The sequence below is a fragment of the Metopolophium dirhodum genome, chromosome 5 (assembly GCF_019925205.1).
Source record: "Metopolophium dirhodum isolate CAU chromosome 5, ASM1992520v1, whole genome shotgun sequence".
NCBI classification, from domain to species: Eukaryota; Metazoa; Arthropoda; class Insecta; order Hemiptera; family Aphididae; genus Metopolophium; species Metopolophium dirhodum.
In genome coordinates, this window is record NC_083564.1 from 27,908,068 (window position 1) to 27,925,817 (window position 17,750).

A 17,750-nucleotide genomic window follows, 5' to 3' on the forward strand; every position below is an offset into this window, starting at 1 on the left:
ATACTTGAAATTTCATACTATAACTAGTTTATAGGTAATTTTGTCTATATAAGGCACAAAGTGGAAGACGTGACAAAAATAACTTTTATACCAAAATAATATACCATGCATATACATTGTAATAGTGTATTATTTATGTTCATATACCAAGTCTAACCACTATAGAAATATTATACTTTATTTCCATATTTGTGTTCGCTGTCGCAGGTAATTGCCAATACAATCTCACTCGTGCTCAGTTTTATTGGACAAACACAACCCAAACAATATGAATAATAAAAGCAGCTTACATTTGTTGGAATGATGGTATCATACTATTAAAATATGTGCTTTATAATACTAATATTAGTTTAAAAATTATAAGGTAAATCTTAAAATCAATGTAGGTAAATATGGAAAACAGAATTAATTTCTCTTCCGGAACTTGTCACGTGTCGATAGGACTAGGCTAATCTCGTCAGTACCTTCGCCCTTCCTGAGTTGTATATTTGACGAGATGACATTTTCCAATTTTTGTTTGAAATACCTACTTTCATTATGAAGTAATTTGTAGAATGTGAACTTCATTCTATTTTTAATTATTAATTAGGTGTATATACCTACTTCACCGTGAAGTCTTCGATCAAACTGGAGTATTCGACAAGTTTTATACATTTATTTTGCTGAATATACACGGTTTAAAAAGAGTGGATATTTGTCACAATATTTTACCTTCCTAGACACAAACTAATAACTATGTTAAAATTATTATTTTACTATTTAGGCATTTTCATCATAATATGTTAAAATATTTAATTATTATTTCTCATCCACAAATATTAGTCTATATAATAAATTTTTTTTTTTTTTATTGATCCTTAAGCTCGGCGTCTATGGCCATTAGCTGTTAGTAGGGTTGTATTGTGGTGGTGATAGGGTTTTGAAGTGGTGGGTTTTTATACGTGAGTGTTTGTGTTTGGCAGAATTTTTGATTGGGCACCCGTAGGTATCTGTCATGCCCGGGTGGGGGATGGCGGCTCTTGTTCTCCGGACACCGTGACTTGCCCGAAGAAAAATGCCGCCCGTGACCAAGGAATCGAACCGGCGCCGGCTGCGTCGCAACCGACGCCTTAGTCCGCTCGGCCACTCCGTCACCCTATAATAAATTATTGATATACTTATACCATATATATTACTATCTGCCATATTCTATATAGATTTGTTTCAAATTAATTGTTCTACTGTTGTGAGTTTTAAAATAATATTCACACTTTAAAAGTATGTTTTATTTATTCGGATAAATACTACCTACATTATCTTCTTTTATTTACTGCGCAGTAATCATTTTCTAAATCTACAACAATTTAGAAAATTTATTATTTTTTATTTTTAATTATATTTAATACATATTATACAAAAGTAGTTTTATGTCCAAATTATTATTATTAAACATATAATAAATTGTATACTTTATAGTGTGTACTGTGTAGGTACGTTTGCTTTTAATATTTTCTTAAATTTATAAAATTTTAAGTGTTAACACAAATCTAGCACGCCCGCAGGATAAGATCCCACCTGGGGCAAGATAACAACTATTTATAATCTAATATTAGTTATAGCAATATTGATATTAAAGTACATGCAGTTAAAAATTCCCAGGGGGGGGATTAATATTGCTATAATAGTGTTTTATTTATTTTACTATTATTAGTACTTAATACTGTAGGTTGAATTAATTTATGCCATAACATCGCATTTATTTAATTATTAATTATTTTAATAGTACCTACTTAGGTATATATTTACATAATAATATATTATTGTTATTTACTTTTAAGTCAATATTAATTTAATGTACAATACTACAATGGTGTGAATAGGTTTGTGGTATAATGTATAAGTAACTTGAAATAAAATTAATCCAATTATTTTGAAAATTTTTATTTTAAATAATAGTAAATTATAATATACATAGTTGTGAAAAGTTCAAATCCTAACGAATACTATTTTATGAATTGCAATAAGCTAACAAGTCATTATTTTGAAAAGTAATGACTAGATCCAATGACGTGGCAACGGGCTACCAGAAACCACCCTCACAGTTGAAGATTGAATAAGTAATTTTTACTGCTCTAGAAGGTGATTAGTAATGACAAACACAGAAATACCATTTTAAAATAACTCAGAATCTAAAATGATTTGAAATATACAGTATGATTCACAATTAGTGAATATCATGATGGTGGTTACATTTTATAAATAAATAACATCAGTTAATTTGTATATTATAATATATTATATATTGTAATTATCTAAAATGTTGTGTAAATAAACTGAAATAAACTAAAATACCAGTGAATATTATAAATTATGATAAGTTAGTAGCTACCTATAACCATCAATTGAAATTATAAATTATTTTTCAAACAAATCACTGAATTAATTTGGGAGTTAATTAAAATTCAATACATTATTCATTACTAATAAATGCAACTGTTAACTTACCAAGCATGGAATATCTATATAGTAATCAGTTATTTTTAAATTATGGTAATCCAATACTTTTACTTAATCTTAATTGATTATGTATATGTATAGATGTATAGTGGAAAATATTTTATACAGTAGGTGTTCTATATAGCATTATTAGTTAGGTATCGTTAAAATTAGATTCCATAGTAGTATTTCACGTTAATGTTATTTTAATGATAAAAAGAATTTAAATGAATACATTTTCTTAATCCTTGGAGGTATTATTGACTACCTATAATGGATATGAATAATAATAAATAATTATCTATTATATTTATAAATCATATTTAAAGGGCTAAAATATTTTTTTATGTTGATTATATTAAATACTAATTTAAAAAAAAAACAAATATATTTTGAAGTAATCCTACTATTTTCTATTCCATCGCCATATTCTATGTGACTGTTTCAATTATGTTTAAATTAACATACAATGTAATTGATTGTTCACAAATGGATTGATAATTAACGACAAATATTATGATTCGTCGATAATTCAAGTTGACATATAAAAAGTTGGTAACTGCTCTACTGTACTGTAGGTATTGAAAGGTACATATGCCTCGTAATTGAGGAAATTACTGTAATTTATATGTTAAATCTGATTTAGATGATAAACCATTGTATACAAAAAATGATTCTGAGCAGCGACGATATGCCAGCCTATATATTACTAAATATATTTTATAATATATATATATATATAATATATTGGTATCAAAATAATTTATTTTACTGTTAGTTACATACTTACTTATATGGCTATATAGTAGGTTAAATTATTTTTTACCGAAAATATTGCATTTGAAAATGTCATTGTGTGTATAAATTATAGTAACATACGATAAAAGTTTCAAGTTCCCACGAATAATATTTTTAAGTTACAACAAAATAACTGAAATTGTTATTCTTCGTTTAAATATCTAATTTTGTCAAAAAATTAAATTAACATATGTATAAAAAAAACTGTGTCATATTTTATGTTATGTTATACTAGATTTTTTAGATTTTTTGGCTACAGTTTGAAATATTTATGAGAAACTTTGTTTTATATTTGCAGTTCATAGCCATACAATTTGAATATCTTATAAATTTTAACTTCAAAATGTTCGTGTTTAATTTTGGCAAAATTTGAACTTAAAATGCTCATAAAAAATCGTGCTTATGTGTCTTTAATATTTGTGAACTGCTATTATAATAACTAGTAAGGGACCTTTTTAAACAGAACTAAAAATTAAATATGGACAGTAATTTTAAAAAAAAAAACTAATAAATTTTGAGAATTTCTTTTGCCCATAAATTCTGTAAAGAATTTAAACAAAGAAAATGTTATTATGTATAGAAAATGGTTGTATAAATAATAAATGTAATTGGTAGTATCTGCGGTCATTAGTTTTTGAGTTACTCCAAAAAACTAAACCGATTTTGTCTAAGACTGATCTTGAGTAAAATCCCCGTTTTTTCTAAATTTTTTTTTGGTTTTTCCCAACGCTTTTGAAAACTACTGAGAACTTTTGACTTTTGACTCCCCCAAAGTACCGACTAGATTCATTTTCCTACCAGAGAAGATGCTGAAGTAGAAAATAAAAGCATTTTTACTATACCCCAAAAGGTGACACCAGACACACACAAAAAAAAAACCACATCATTGTAAAATCTATACATTCATCGCTCTGCTGAGAATCTAAAATTGTTAATAACGCAACACATAATACACGTACGATGGGAATGTATTATTTTCCGTTTTAACTTTTTACTTACAGGGAGAACCTTCAAACACGGTGGTTCAATATGTATAATGTAAATATTTTAATTCTCATATCGGAGGCTGAGCATTATTTTATTGATTTAACTATGTAAAGTGTGTCAGAATTTGAAGGTTTTATCTTACGTCGTATGCACAATTTTAATGGGTAGGAACCTAAGTATTTTACAAAGGTAAGTAATTAAAAATTTAAAAAGTAAAATAATAACAATTTTACAACGTGTAGCGAACAGTATGGTTTAGAATAATATAATTTATATCTTTGAGATAATAATATGGTATGTAACTATTAACATTGTAACGTGCATAATGTCTGTAGGTTACTCTACTTAAAAAATAACTTAAATTTATATAATAACTTATTACCCTGTAGATTGTACACAGTAAGTAGTATTGTCGTACTGTAGATTAGCTGTACAGTTATACTTTTACATTTACGAGGAAAGCGAAAATGCAGAGGTGACGTATTTTAAATATTGTGTGTATGCGGCAGTTATAGAATTATTAGCTATAGTATTATTATAATATACAGTTCGTATGGCAGGTACGCGACACGTTGCCGATACACATGTTTGTTTTAGTGCATCATATTATTATATGGTTTATTGTTCACTGTAATAAAAATCTCTTTGTTCATTTAACTTAACATTGTTTGGATTAGTTTAGTGATCTCTCTTCCTTTCTTTTCAACAAAATCAATTTACTCATTTTTTTTTTTTTGAATCATTTTTTATTTTAGAATTGCTTTTGTGAACTTTTTGAGTTAACTTTATTTTGTAATGTTTTTTGTTAAATTTTTTTTATGATGATCTTGTGTTAACTATGAAAAGTATTGATTTATGATCTTTTTGTGTTTAAATATGAAAAGTATTCCTTTGTGATCTTTTTGTGATAAAATCAATTTACTGATGTTTTTAAGTAAATTATGATAAAGTTAGTGCTTTGTGATGGTTTTGTGCAATGTGTACTGGAAGGACCCATACACCACTAGAATTACTGTTGCAATACGGCCGACTGGGTCACATATTCTAACAATAGTTAACAGAGCGGTGCGTTTGGTAATGACTAAAAATTACTAATAATTACAATTTGAATTGCATACTGGTCACTGATGTATACAATATGAGTATCCAGTCTAAAATGAGAAAAGTGTCACGTTTTATAAAATTGAAATAGGTACATATATATGATTATATTTTAATATTATTTCATTATATAAAAGATAATATAATATATTATGCTCAACGTAGAATTTACCTAATTAACGCGACTTAGTAATATTTTTAGTAATAACTAATATTATTGATTATACATTGTATAATCAATGCTAATATCTAATAGGAAGTTTCGTTAAAGACTAAATAAAGAAAAACTAACTTAAACGTGTGAATAGGAAACTCGTATAGATAGCGCAGTTTGATTCAATTCTTACCAATAGTTGAACATATAAATAATATTATGAATTATGATCTAGGTATCTATAATATAATATTTTAATTTTATAATTGTATGTTTGTATATATTATATACACAAAACAAAAATAATCTAAAATTTTAAAATTTCTATATTTGGAATTGGAAATAAAAATGGGTAATGAATATTTATGTTATTACAATTTGAAGATAAATTAAATATAAATAAATAATACTAAAGTAAACAATTTGTATGTCTTTTTGTTTCTAATATTTTAAATTTTAATAAGTATATTATTAGTAATTATCTTATTTTTTTCACATAATATCTATAATGTGTATCAAAAATTCATTAAATGTCTTAAGATAATTTATAATTTATTTGTATTATATATTTTTATCGATTCACTTTTGTTTGATTTGATTATTATCAATATTAGCAATTTATTTAGTCAAGTGATTCAATAATATAATATGATATAAACAGTTTTCGAGCAAAACTAATTTAACATTTCAAGCTACCGTATTATACTAATATTTAAATAAATCAATATAGTAAAAACATAAATACATAATAAAATATAAAATATAAATATGTACATACTGCAGCCTTATAAGATACTCTCGAAAAATATGTTTTGTGTGCTCCCCAGTTAAAATAATTTAATTTTAGGGAGAGTCACCCTCCCCCCCCACCGATTATCACCTAACTATCACCACCATATGAACTGTAACGAGTTTAGATTTTAAACTCGGTATTTGGATCCTTCCAAACTCGCTCAAGTACATCTTGTGTGACAGGAGCTACTGCTGAGTTTATTCACCACTCCCCGCATAGTGAAATGAAAACAAATTGATAACCTATACGGTCGATTTGAACTTATACGTTGCTTCTAGAGTCATCTGTTGGCATATGTACGAACGGCAGAGAAAAGGATAAAACCAGGAAAACCTACACGCTTTTTTCATTTGAAAACGAAAACGACCTGAGTCGGTTTATTTTTTTGTGTAACAACGTGTATTTATTTATAATTAAGTAATTAAGTAAGGACAAATTTAATATACAAAATTTTAGTTAATTTATACATGAATTAATATTTAAAAATCTAATTTAATCTAATTTCACGTAAGTTGTACCATTCATTTTATGACTGCCTAACTATGACCAATATATTTTTAGAAATTGGTACCAACAGGGCAAAGAGGATTCATAAGACATATACAGTAGGTATACAACGGTTACCTTAACAATCCATGTTCTCCAACAAGTTTAGTGGTTTCAGTTATAACTATAATTAATTCCATATCACAATAATTTGGCAACGTCACTTAAAAAACGTTCACAATTGTCCGTTTTTTGGCTAAAATAAAATGTCCGATCAACCGACCGTTATTTACAACCATGTTAAAAAAAAAAGGTAAATGTCCGCAATCGTGTTTTCTCGGTATAATAAATCTTTAATGACTTCGCAATTAATTAAACACGTTAGATACGTTTTACTATTGACATTATTAAAATAAATATGAATAGAACTTATACCTATACCTATAGACTTAGGCTGTATTATGGTTACGTTACTTATTACAATTTATATTTTTGTTTTGATTTTCGTAGTAGGTATTCAGATTTCAGTGCCCTGTTTTAATGTTTAATTTATTGAACTCTATATGGTTATATGGTACAGTGGTGTGCCAAAGTGGGCGGACTACGCATCCGAAACCTACTCCCATTGGTGCGCGTGAAATGCCAAATTAATCAAAAATTTAAATTTTGATTTTTTTTCTATTATATTTTAGATCACGAGCAGTGCGATCACATGTGGGTCACTGTATAATAGATGGAATTAAATTTGAATTCAATGATACAATATCATTGTATACGAAAAACGATTCTGAGCGGTGACGGTTTGTCAGTGTGGATATTTTATATTATATTAATTATATTGTTATTACTTATTATCAATACAGTAGCCGGTAAGTTAAATTAATAATATACAATTACAACGAAATAACTAAAATAGTTATTCTTGGTTTTTTAATATGTAATTTCGTCCAAATTTGAACTTAAAATAACTATAAAAATAAACTGTGTTAATGTATTTTTTAGATTTTTGGTAACAGAATTAATTACTTCCGTGGAACTTTGTTTTAAATTTTAAAACAAACAATTATATACAATTTGAAAATTTTATAAATTTTTAACTGCTAAATAATTTGTAAATTCTCAATTTGATAAATTTCGTCAAAATCGAACTTTAAATAATTATAAAAAAAATTGTGTCTTTGTATTTTTAATATTTTTCAACTGCTATTGTAACAATATATCAGGAGCCTTCTATTAAATTTTGAAGCTAACATTCAGTCAAAATCTCATGTACCTATGGTTATTTGTTTTAGAGTTGCACCAAAAACCAAAATCGATTTTCTCAAAAACAGATTTTGAGTAAAAATTTTTTGGTTACAGAATAAACTACTAACTTGCAACCTTGTTTAACACTTTCAATCCTTAGCTATAAAAGTTGAACATTTTATAAATATTTAACTACTAAATAATTTGTAAATTTCCATTTCGTCAACATCAAAAATCAAAACCGATTTGGTTGAGACCCGACTTTGCGTAAAATTTCCCGTTTTTCATTAATTTTTCTTTTGTTTTTCACGGCACTTTTGAAAACTACTTTTTTACTTTTGACCCCCCAAAGTACCAACTAGATTCACTTACCTATCAGAAAAGATACTGTTGAAGAATTCTAAGCATTTTTACTGTCCTAAAAGGTGATGACAGACACAAAAAAAAAAACACATCATTGTAATATCAATACATTCATCGTTCCACTCAGAATTTAAATTCGGGGAAACTGAATTTTTATTATAGGTATAGCAAAGTGACTTCGTCGATTATTTTTATTGATAGGATATAGTTGTATGTGTTAATGTTACTAATTAATATACTGCGACGATTCGTAGTATTTTTTTTTTCGGATTTTTGGCTCTGTTATTGGTTTTTGTACTATAATATACAGTATGATTCATTAGGCATGCTCACCCCCATTTTTCATATTAATAATAAATGTAATGAAATTCTGATTTTTGGGATGTTTCAATATACTCAAAGGACAATTTTTCAAATTCATGATTTGTATGTTTTACTTAAGTGTCCTGTGGTGATACAAAATTATTTATTTTTCAAATGAGAACCCCCCTTTCTTAGTGTTAATTATTTGTGGATAATTTTTTTTTAAATGTTGATGTAAATAATTCAAAATTCAAATAAGTAGTTTCTCAGATATTAAAATGATTTTACTGAGGATAGTACAGTCCTTAAAAATGGATTTACAACAATATAAAAGATATGTAATATTAGATCTTTATTATACTTGGTACCTACATTTAAAAATATTATTAATGTTGATGGATTAATATTAATCACTAAAATTTCAAATTACCATAGCCCTAGCTGTATATTCCACAACCATTATCATGGACATAATATTAGAAGGTCCACAATACACAAAGTTAAATAACTCAAAAGCTACTCGTATGAGTATAGATTATGGAACGTCACCATAACATAGAAGTTATCTGCTAAATAATATTTTAGAGTAGACAATTTGGTTCTGATTTGAAAATCAGAAGTTTGTATCTGCACAGAACACTTTTTAAGTAGTACAAAAAAAATCTTAACAATTTGAAATCATTGTTTTTAAGTATATTTAAAATTTCTATCAGATTTTGAAGAGCTGTGTAGCTTAAGAAAAAAAGGAAATGAGCATACTTGTATAAAATATTTATTTTATATTACGATAATAATATATTTGTAGTTCTTGCACTTGTCCCCTTGTAAAATTCTGGTTTCTCTACTTTAAAGATAAGATATGGTCTCCTCCTATATTTTTATTATATTTAAATTATTGCTAATATAGGTAGGCAATGAAGAACATGTTATGTTTTTATCGTTATCACTTATCAGTAAAAGTGGTCAGACTCAAAGGCATTTAATCACTATCCTATCTCTTTTAGATCATGTTCACTAGACAGTATATTCATAAATATATATTATACATAACTATACTAGACACGGGAATTAGCCATAATGTCTCAATAAAAAAGTCTTTAGGTTAGATAGGTTTGAAAGAAATTACGTTTTACATTTATCATAAGCATAACCTTTGTTTTTAGTTTTTATCATACCTTATCTAGTCAGATTAAACAAAATCAAACCATACGCTACTTTTTAGCATCATCGAAATGTATAAAAAGTTTAAAAAAATATATTCCTTTTTACTCTCAAATATCTTATTTATTTGTTTGACGTATTAGTTTATGATGCAATTAGCTAATTTCATAATTCAAAACAAAATAAACAAATAAATAAAATGTCACTACTAATAGTATTTTGTTTTATTCATAATAGTTATTAACATGACTATATTTACATTCTATGAAAATATTATAATATTTTTACATTTATTAGATTAAGATAAGAAATAACTTACAATATAGGATAATCTATAAAATAATGATATCGTAATATTAATTATTTCGTAACGATTATAGTATTTTTGAAAACATTTAACATTGTAATAATATTATGTGTCCTCTTAACTTATAACTATTTAACATTCTAAATAATTATGTATAACAATGTTAACAATATTATTACATCATTTATTACATAGGTACATAAAACATAATATTGTACCCTCTTGGTTTACTCATGGCTGTTTTCATTTATTTATTTCGATATCAATAGAGGAGATCCTACACAATCGTAGATTATAATAAAAAAATGTATTTTTGAAATATTTATTCGGTATTAAAAAAAAATATTCTTATAAATATAAAACACATTTTAAATTTATGAGCATCTTTGTTATTATATTATGTTTTATTGTTTGGATAACCTATTTATTATTAATGGTTGAAATTGAAATAATACAAATATTATATTGTACAACAACATTGTTCTCATAAAATTAAAAAGCAGGTAATTGTACTTTTTGAAAACTAAATATTAAACTATTGTTATTTAAATGTTTGATATAGGTAGGAGTACATGTAATAATTTTATAAATTCAAAAATGAAAACTTAGTACAATGATGTGATTTTAATGGTTTATATTTGTTTCAATATTTTTTTAAAACATTCGTATTTTATACGGTTTATATGGTTTATATTCTTATAGTTTTTTGAAACGGAAATCGTTGAAATATTGGTAAAATAAATTTTAAGCTATTAGCCCCACCATGAAATTGAAAAAACATTAATTGATAAACTTGATAAAGCAACGAGAATAAACAAAATATATATACCATTGAATAATTTTGATGTAAAATAATAACTTAATGTTTTAACTAAATACCATACACGGCATGACATATTATGATCACTTTCGTCATTTGAAATGTTATATTTTTCATACGGTTTAATCAAATTAACCCAATAGAATTCATATTAAACATTAAGATAAGATAAACAATGCCATCAATATTGAACCATGGATGTTATTGCATGTCATTTTGGTTTTCACCATTATACAAACGTCATAGCAAGTTTGCTTAACAATATAATTTATATTTTATTTTTTTTTTTATAAAACGACCTTTTAAGGTCTGTGAAAATTAGATCATCGACGGTGTTTTAAATATTGTTATATTATTAATGGGTGACCGTACTTTTTTATTTTATTGTGGCCCGAAGCTCACTGTGAGTTTGTGTTAAAGCCACTTCCGTTCAATCAACAACAAACCAGCTACAGTGAATGGTAACAATCGTAAATACAATTACCAGAAAGAGAGTTACTAAATAATGTAACCAGGATTCCTCCTTCTTTTTCTATCTTTTTTTTGCGCGGGGGGGGGGGGGGGGTTACGGATATCGACATTTTTTCTCTACGGGTGTTTGGGGGGTTTAAATTGAGTAAAATCTTAATGATGTGTGTGGCGTTTCAATGGTAATGTCTGGTTACAACGCCATCACTTCTCTAGTTGTGCCACTGGAGTTAGAGAGATCGAGTTTAATACATTACATTAATATACGATTATACGGGTTTTATGCGAGCATAATGTGGTGATTATTTAATATAATAAGAAAATCATAATAATAATAATAATGTTATATTGATGGGGCGTCGGTCTTTGGGTTTCCTCGGTGAGCAGGACGACGAGGTTAACTCAGATAAATGTCGTCGGGTGCCGGGTCCAGCTGGTGGTAACTGTTGCGCCGCTCGCCACCAGGCCGGTAGACGTAAGTGGCTTGGTTCTTGTTCTTGAGTATCGACTTGGGCGTGGTCCTCGACGACGACGATGACGACGCGGCGGGAGCGGCCAATGGTTCCGGTTTGGACCGGTGGTCGACCGCGTCTGGGACGGCCACCGAAGAGGCCAGCGAGGCGTTGGATAGCCGAAGCGTATCACACGTCCGTTGCATCTTGGTCAGCTCCTTCCTGAGCGTCTTGTACTCATCCAGAAACATGTCCAGTTGAGCTGTGTGATAGTCGTACGTGACGGACGCACCGTCGGACATAGACAGTAGCGAATGGTTGCTACCGGTCAACTGGTTGTGCATCTGGTTACCACCGCCCCCGTTGCTGTGGTTGTGGTGATGGTGACCACCGCCCCCACCCGTTCCGCCATAAGTCCGCCGCCTGGACGACAGCGGATCGAGTATGGGGGTCTCAGCGGCCGCGGTGGGTAGTCCGGCGCCACGACCCACCGGTATGGCGGGCAGCCGGCGCTCCCTGGCAGGCGATGACGGCAAGCTGGGTGGCGTCCAATAGTACGACGGGTGGTGTTGGTGATGATATCCGCTCGAAGACCCACCGCCGTAATCACCTCCGCCGCCGCCACAGCTGGCTGTGGAAAGGTTCAGGTAACTGCTCGACTTCTGACCGGCCGTCAGTTGCCTGGAAAACAGTAAGGTGTAATTTATACACTCTATACATTCATCAATCAGTGCGATATTATATTGTAGTTTAATTCATTGGTTCGGCTGTTTTATTTTTTTTATTAACAAGTATAAAAATAATTTACTTGGTCCTGACCAGATGTTATATTATACCTGTTTTGGTTTATGTTTTTTGACTGATGGGTTCGTAAGGCGACAAGCTTACACAATTCGGGAGTGCTGATAAATTTGTTAGGGTTTCCGAATTATGTACCTACTTGCTAGTATAGTTACGCAGTGTTTGTGACTGATATCTCTTTGAATAATTTTTAACGACGCCTTTAATCATTAATTATATGTTATTTACTCGCACGATAAGTTTTCAAATATAACGTAGATAACTTATTATCATAAATCGTGTTTTTAAACTATTATGACTTATGAGTATCACGCATTATTTTACATCTAACTACAAGGGTCACAGTTTTTGAAGCACCTACAAAATTGTAAACCTATACACAACAAAAATTTCGAAGTCGTAAAATAATATTAGTGCCAATTATATGAACTAAACACCGTAAAAACTTCCTACAACATTGTTGCCGCCAGTCCGCCACTGGAAATACATATTCTAGCAACATATAATGCCACATGATTTATAATATTATACTATAATACAATATTACAATATAAATATATAATACATATACTGCCATAATATTTTACTAATCACAGTACAGCTGCACTGAAACAAATATATTATGTAAGTACCTATATATGGTCTGTGTGATCGGATAATATCGGATAAATTGTGTGGTGGACTTGTAAATTGACTAAGAAAAATAACTGTCCTCTTTGAATGAAAACAACACGAGTAACAACACAACAAAAGTTTACACGATTTCGTGTTCTATATTTTCTGTTGAGCACACACACAACGGTTTTACAACGCGGTTGAAACTTCAACAAAAAGTTTAAATATGCTTATACAGCTCACTTCGATCTCGAGATTATGATAAAGTTCGCTTTGTTGGATATCCAAAATCAAACAATCCAACGAATATTGATGTTCGGTTTATAGTTTGGCGAAACCACTATTAAACTTTAACGGTGTAAACATGGTATTTAGGAGTGGTGTAATGTAAACGTTGGTGCATAAGCTCGAAACCGCGGACGATAATTTTACTTGTGGTTTATGCATTTTCTTTGTGTAATAATACTTAGGTCAATTTGGTATAGAATAATTGTATTAAACGTTCCCCGTATACAGATGAGGAGTGATTTGAAAATTGATGTTCTAGTTACGAAAACATTTATTTTTATATGAATACGATTGCATCTCGTTAATTATTTTGCGTATAATACCTACCTATTTAATTATCGTAGCATATTATATTATTATGTTTATTATTTCTTGTTATGAGAGTAAACTAAGAGTTATAAATATGTATTGCATAGGTTCACGTCATGAGATGCACAATTGAATATTGAGTGGACATCTTTTTTAAAAAAATTCGGCGTTTCAGACAAATTTAAAACAGCCGTAATTCATGACTTAGATTGACCTATTCGTTGGAATTAAATATACAGTTATTAGGCGCTAATCCAATTTTTCTATCTTACAGTGCCAAATATGCTATTTTAACTAAACTAGTTCATATAATACAATATATATTTAATATTCTACAACGAAAGTTCGAAAACCGAGATCTTAATTGGTTTTAAAATAACTATTAAACAGATTTAAACTATAATATAATATAATTATAATGAAAATTGTTGAAAATTGTTCACAAACGTAGAACGTTTTGTGAAGAGTAAATTAGTAATTTTAAATCACTGATTAATGATTTTTCCAAGTAAATTTTTCAAATTAATTTTAGTCCTCGACAGTTTTTTAATTATGATAATATTCTTAACGAATTGAAATTTGAGAGTGAATGTACCTATGCAATTTAAATTTAACGTTTTGATAAATGATAAACTATTATTATTACACCTTAAATTATTATTGACTCTATTTATAATTTTAAACAATTCTATTGGAGTTTCATACTATTTTACAAAATATTAGCGATGGCCAATGAAGTTTAAATATTTAGAAAATTATTGTGTGTCAAGTGAGCTATAAATATTATGAAAATTATTTTTTGTAATACCTATTTGAATAGGAAAACCTTGTTAAATATTTAATAAGTCCATGTTCTCTTCTCTTTAAAAAATTAACTCGATTACCTTAAGAACAAGATCAAATTTCACAGTGATATTAATTGATTTAATAATTAGTACAAATTCAATACAATAATTGATATGTATAAAATAATTATACATTAAAACAACAGTTTATGAGTGTTAAAAAATTAAAGTTATTAAATAAACGAAAAAAAATATTTTTAAATGTGCTGATAATTTTTCATTTAATTTTTAATCACTGTCGCAAAAGAAAAATATAACGACCTAATTACGTATAAAAGATCTGCATGAGAATTTATACTATTACTCATGTTTCGATTTTAACAAATTATAATCATAACTATCCTTAAGTGAAACTCGGGGGGCCCGTTGGATTAATTAGTAATTTGTGGAATGAATATAAATAATTTGTTTTATCCTTAGTAAGTTTCTCTCACAACGTGTATTAAGCAGAACTAATATGATGTTGATTTTGTAGATTATTTTATACGCATAATTTTGTTACTTAAAACTTAAAAGTACGTCGCACCCGCATGTCTTGTCTTCGTCTTACACACGTACGACATAGCAAATTTTCGTTCGCTAGTTTCAATAGGGTGCTGTCATTTTTGATTTTAGAGTGAATTGATTTATGATCAAACATTTAGGTAACAACATTATCTGTGCCCTCTCGTTGGTTTTTTATGATATTTTATTTTTTAAGTGAGTTATGAGCATTTTCAAACATAAATATTTTACATACTGATAACTCACTTAAAGATTAAAATATCGTAAAAAACCAACGAGAGGGCACAGATAATGTTGTTACCTAAAAGTTTGATAATAGGTCAATTCACTCTAAAATTAAAAATGACAGCACTCTATTGAAATAGGTTGAATTATATGAAACTAGCGAACGAAAATTTGCTATAACGTACGTGTGTAAGACGGTGCTCTTAATGAATATTTTGTGGTGATAATAAGATAGATATAATTATTGGAACAAAAAATTGTCATAAATTTAATTGAAACTCATCTTATTTTAAAAATAATTTTTTTTTTCATTTTGTACCTAATATTTATTATATAATTATTTTGTGTGTAAATATAAATATTATATTATAATACAGTATTTCTGTTTATAACCCAGAACTTTATGAAAATATTAAATACTAAATTATGTAGCTATTTATAATAGTTTTTGGATAATTTTACTAAAACTTACCTACATGTGTTATGTATATTAAAATATTAACACATAAAAATCAAAATTGTTACGAAAAAACTATCTAACGTCAATAATTAAAACTAGAATTTACAATTAAGGGAACAATTATAATAATTAATATGTATAAAATCTCTAAATGTATAATGTATTTAAAATTAGATAGCTAAACATTTTTCTAACATGGGTATTCAAATGGTTTACATTACTTACTTACATATAATTTATTTTTAGGACCTTATGAATGTTATATAGAGGGGAACATCTGAATTGCCAGTTATATAATAGCATTTGTCAGTATAGAATATTATAGGTACCTTGGATGATCGGACGATATGGACGAATCAAAGGACAGTTGGCTTCGACTGGTATTGCTGCCACCACTGCTACGACTTCCTAGTAGTAAAGGAGATTGACTCTCTGATGGTCTTGGTGTGTACACAGTGTTCCTTCTGCTATTTGAGCTAATTCCAGACCTATTGTTATGATTTCGAACAAAATAAAAACAAATATCTTTATTATTGAATAATCATTTTTAGATTAAACCTAAACGAGTATAATAATATATTGCTCATTAGTTATTTTACTCATCAAGCGAACACGAATATTTGTAAATTGTCCGTACAAATTTGAACACTGTAAGTAATTTATAAATTGTCTTTTTGGTACAAATTATACTTTAGTTTTTATATTTTACATTTTTAGTACACTAAATACTAATAGGTTAAAGTACATTATTTTAAACTCACCTAGGAAGTGTTTGCGAAATTCGGCGACCTTTGGTAGGAACTAATGTGTCCAAGAGGTCAGGCACATTTTTCGTATTAAATAATTCCTGTCGACCTGCCGCAGTAGTGTAAAGGTGACCTGCCGGAAGAGATTCTTTATGTAACACATGATGATGTAACGTTACTTCACCCAAGTTACACTCTAAATAAGTTTTCTTTTTCCCATCCGTAGGATCATCCGGCAAAATACGAGGCCTGTTGGAAAAATAACAAAAGAAAAAATATTGTACATTAAATTTTTTCAATAACAATATTTTTGGATGCATAAGTAAATACTCATCCATTTGAATTTTATCAAAACTTTATTTTAATATTATAATAACAGTAACAATATGTAATATAAAACTATTATTTTAATAAAAAAGACATCAGCATACATTATTAACGAGCCATTTATCAATAAACAGTTCATTAATTCGTTTTCGTATTTTCTTATTATGCATTTTAAATATGAAAATTATGAATTTTAGATGTAACCTTTGTTATTCACTCATCAAAAACCTTTTTTTCTAATCATTACAGAAAGTAGAACATTAATAACCATTGTTGATGCCAACAAAACGAAGAATATGATTTTTGTAAGGTTATTACTTATTTATTTTTTAAACCATTATTATTCTTTATGAGACTTCGACCTTGTTATTTAAAAAATAATGGACTGTTGTTGTCATTCCAATATGGTGGAATCATATTTATTAAAACACAATTAAAATCGGTTATGAAGGAATTTACAGTATTATTTTTCTTATAAATGGTAGTTATTGAAACCGAAAGAAAATATAAAAATATAATCTTTAAATTGTTCAATTAGGTCTACCATAAATGTTATGATTTGACAGATTGTACTGCTGGTGATAAAATAATTTACACTTAAGTAAAAAATTGGCAAATTTACATATTTATATTTAACATTATTATGGATAAATGTTTAAGATAAAATTGAGTATTTAATAAAAATCAATATTTCTGATAGTTTTTGCTGGTTATACA

The 17,750-nt window shown here is 28.1% G+C and overlaps 1 protein-coding gene across 2 annotated transcripts in view; it reads right to left on the bottom strand.

The window, feature by feature from the left end:
• Positions 1-10,068: 10,068 nt before the first annotated feature.
• LOC132945256 (uncharacterized) overlaps positions 10,069-17,750 on the bottom strand; it is a 184,785-nt gene continuing 177,103 nt past the window's right edge. For both annotated transcript variants that reach the window (XM_061014948.1, XM_061014949.1), the window contains 3 exons: positions 16,722-16,955; positions 16,290-16,448; positions 10,069-12,594 (listed from right to left, as the gene is read on the bottom strand). In XM_061014948.1, the coding sequence (XP_060870931.1) occupies positions 11,859-12,594; positions 16,290-16,448; positions 16,722-16,955 (1,129 nt within the window). In that variant the 3' untranslated portion in view covers positions 10,069-11,858. The remainder of the gene's footprint in view (positions 12,595-16,289; positions 16,449-16,721; positions 16,956-17,750) is intronic.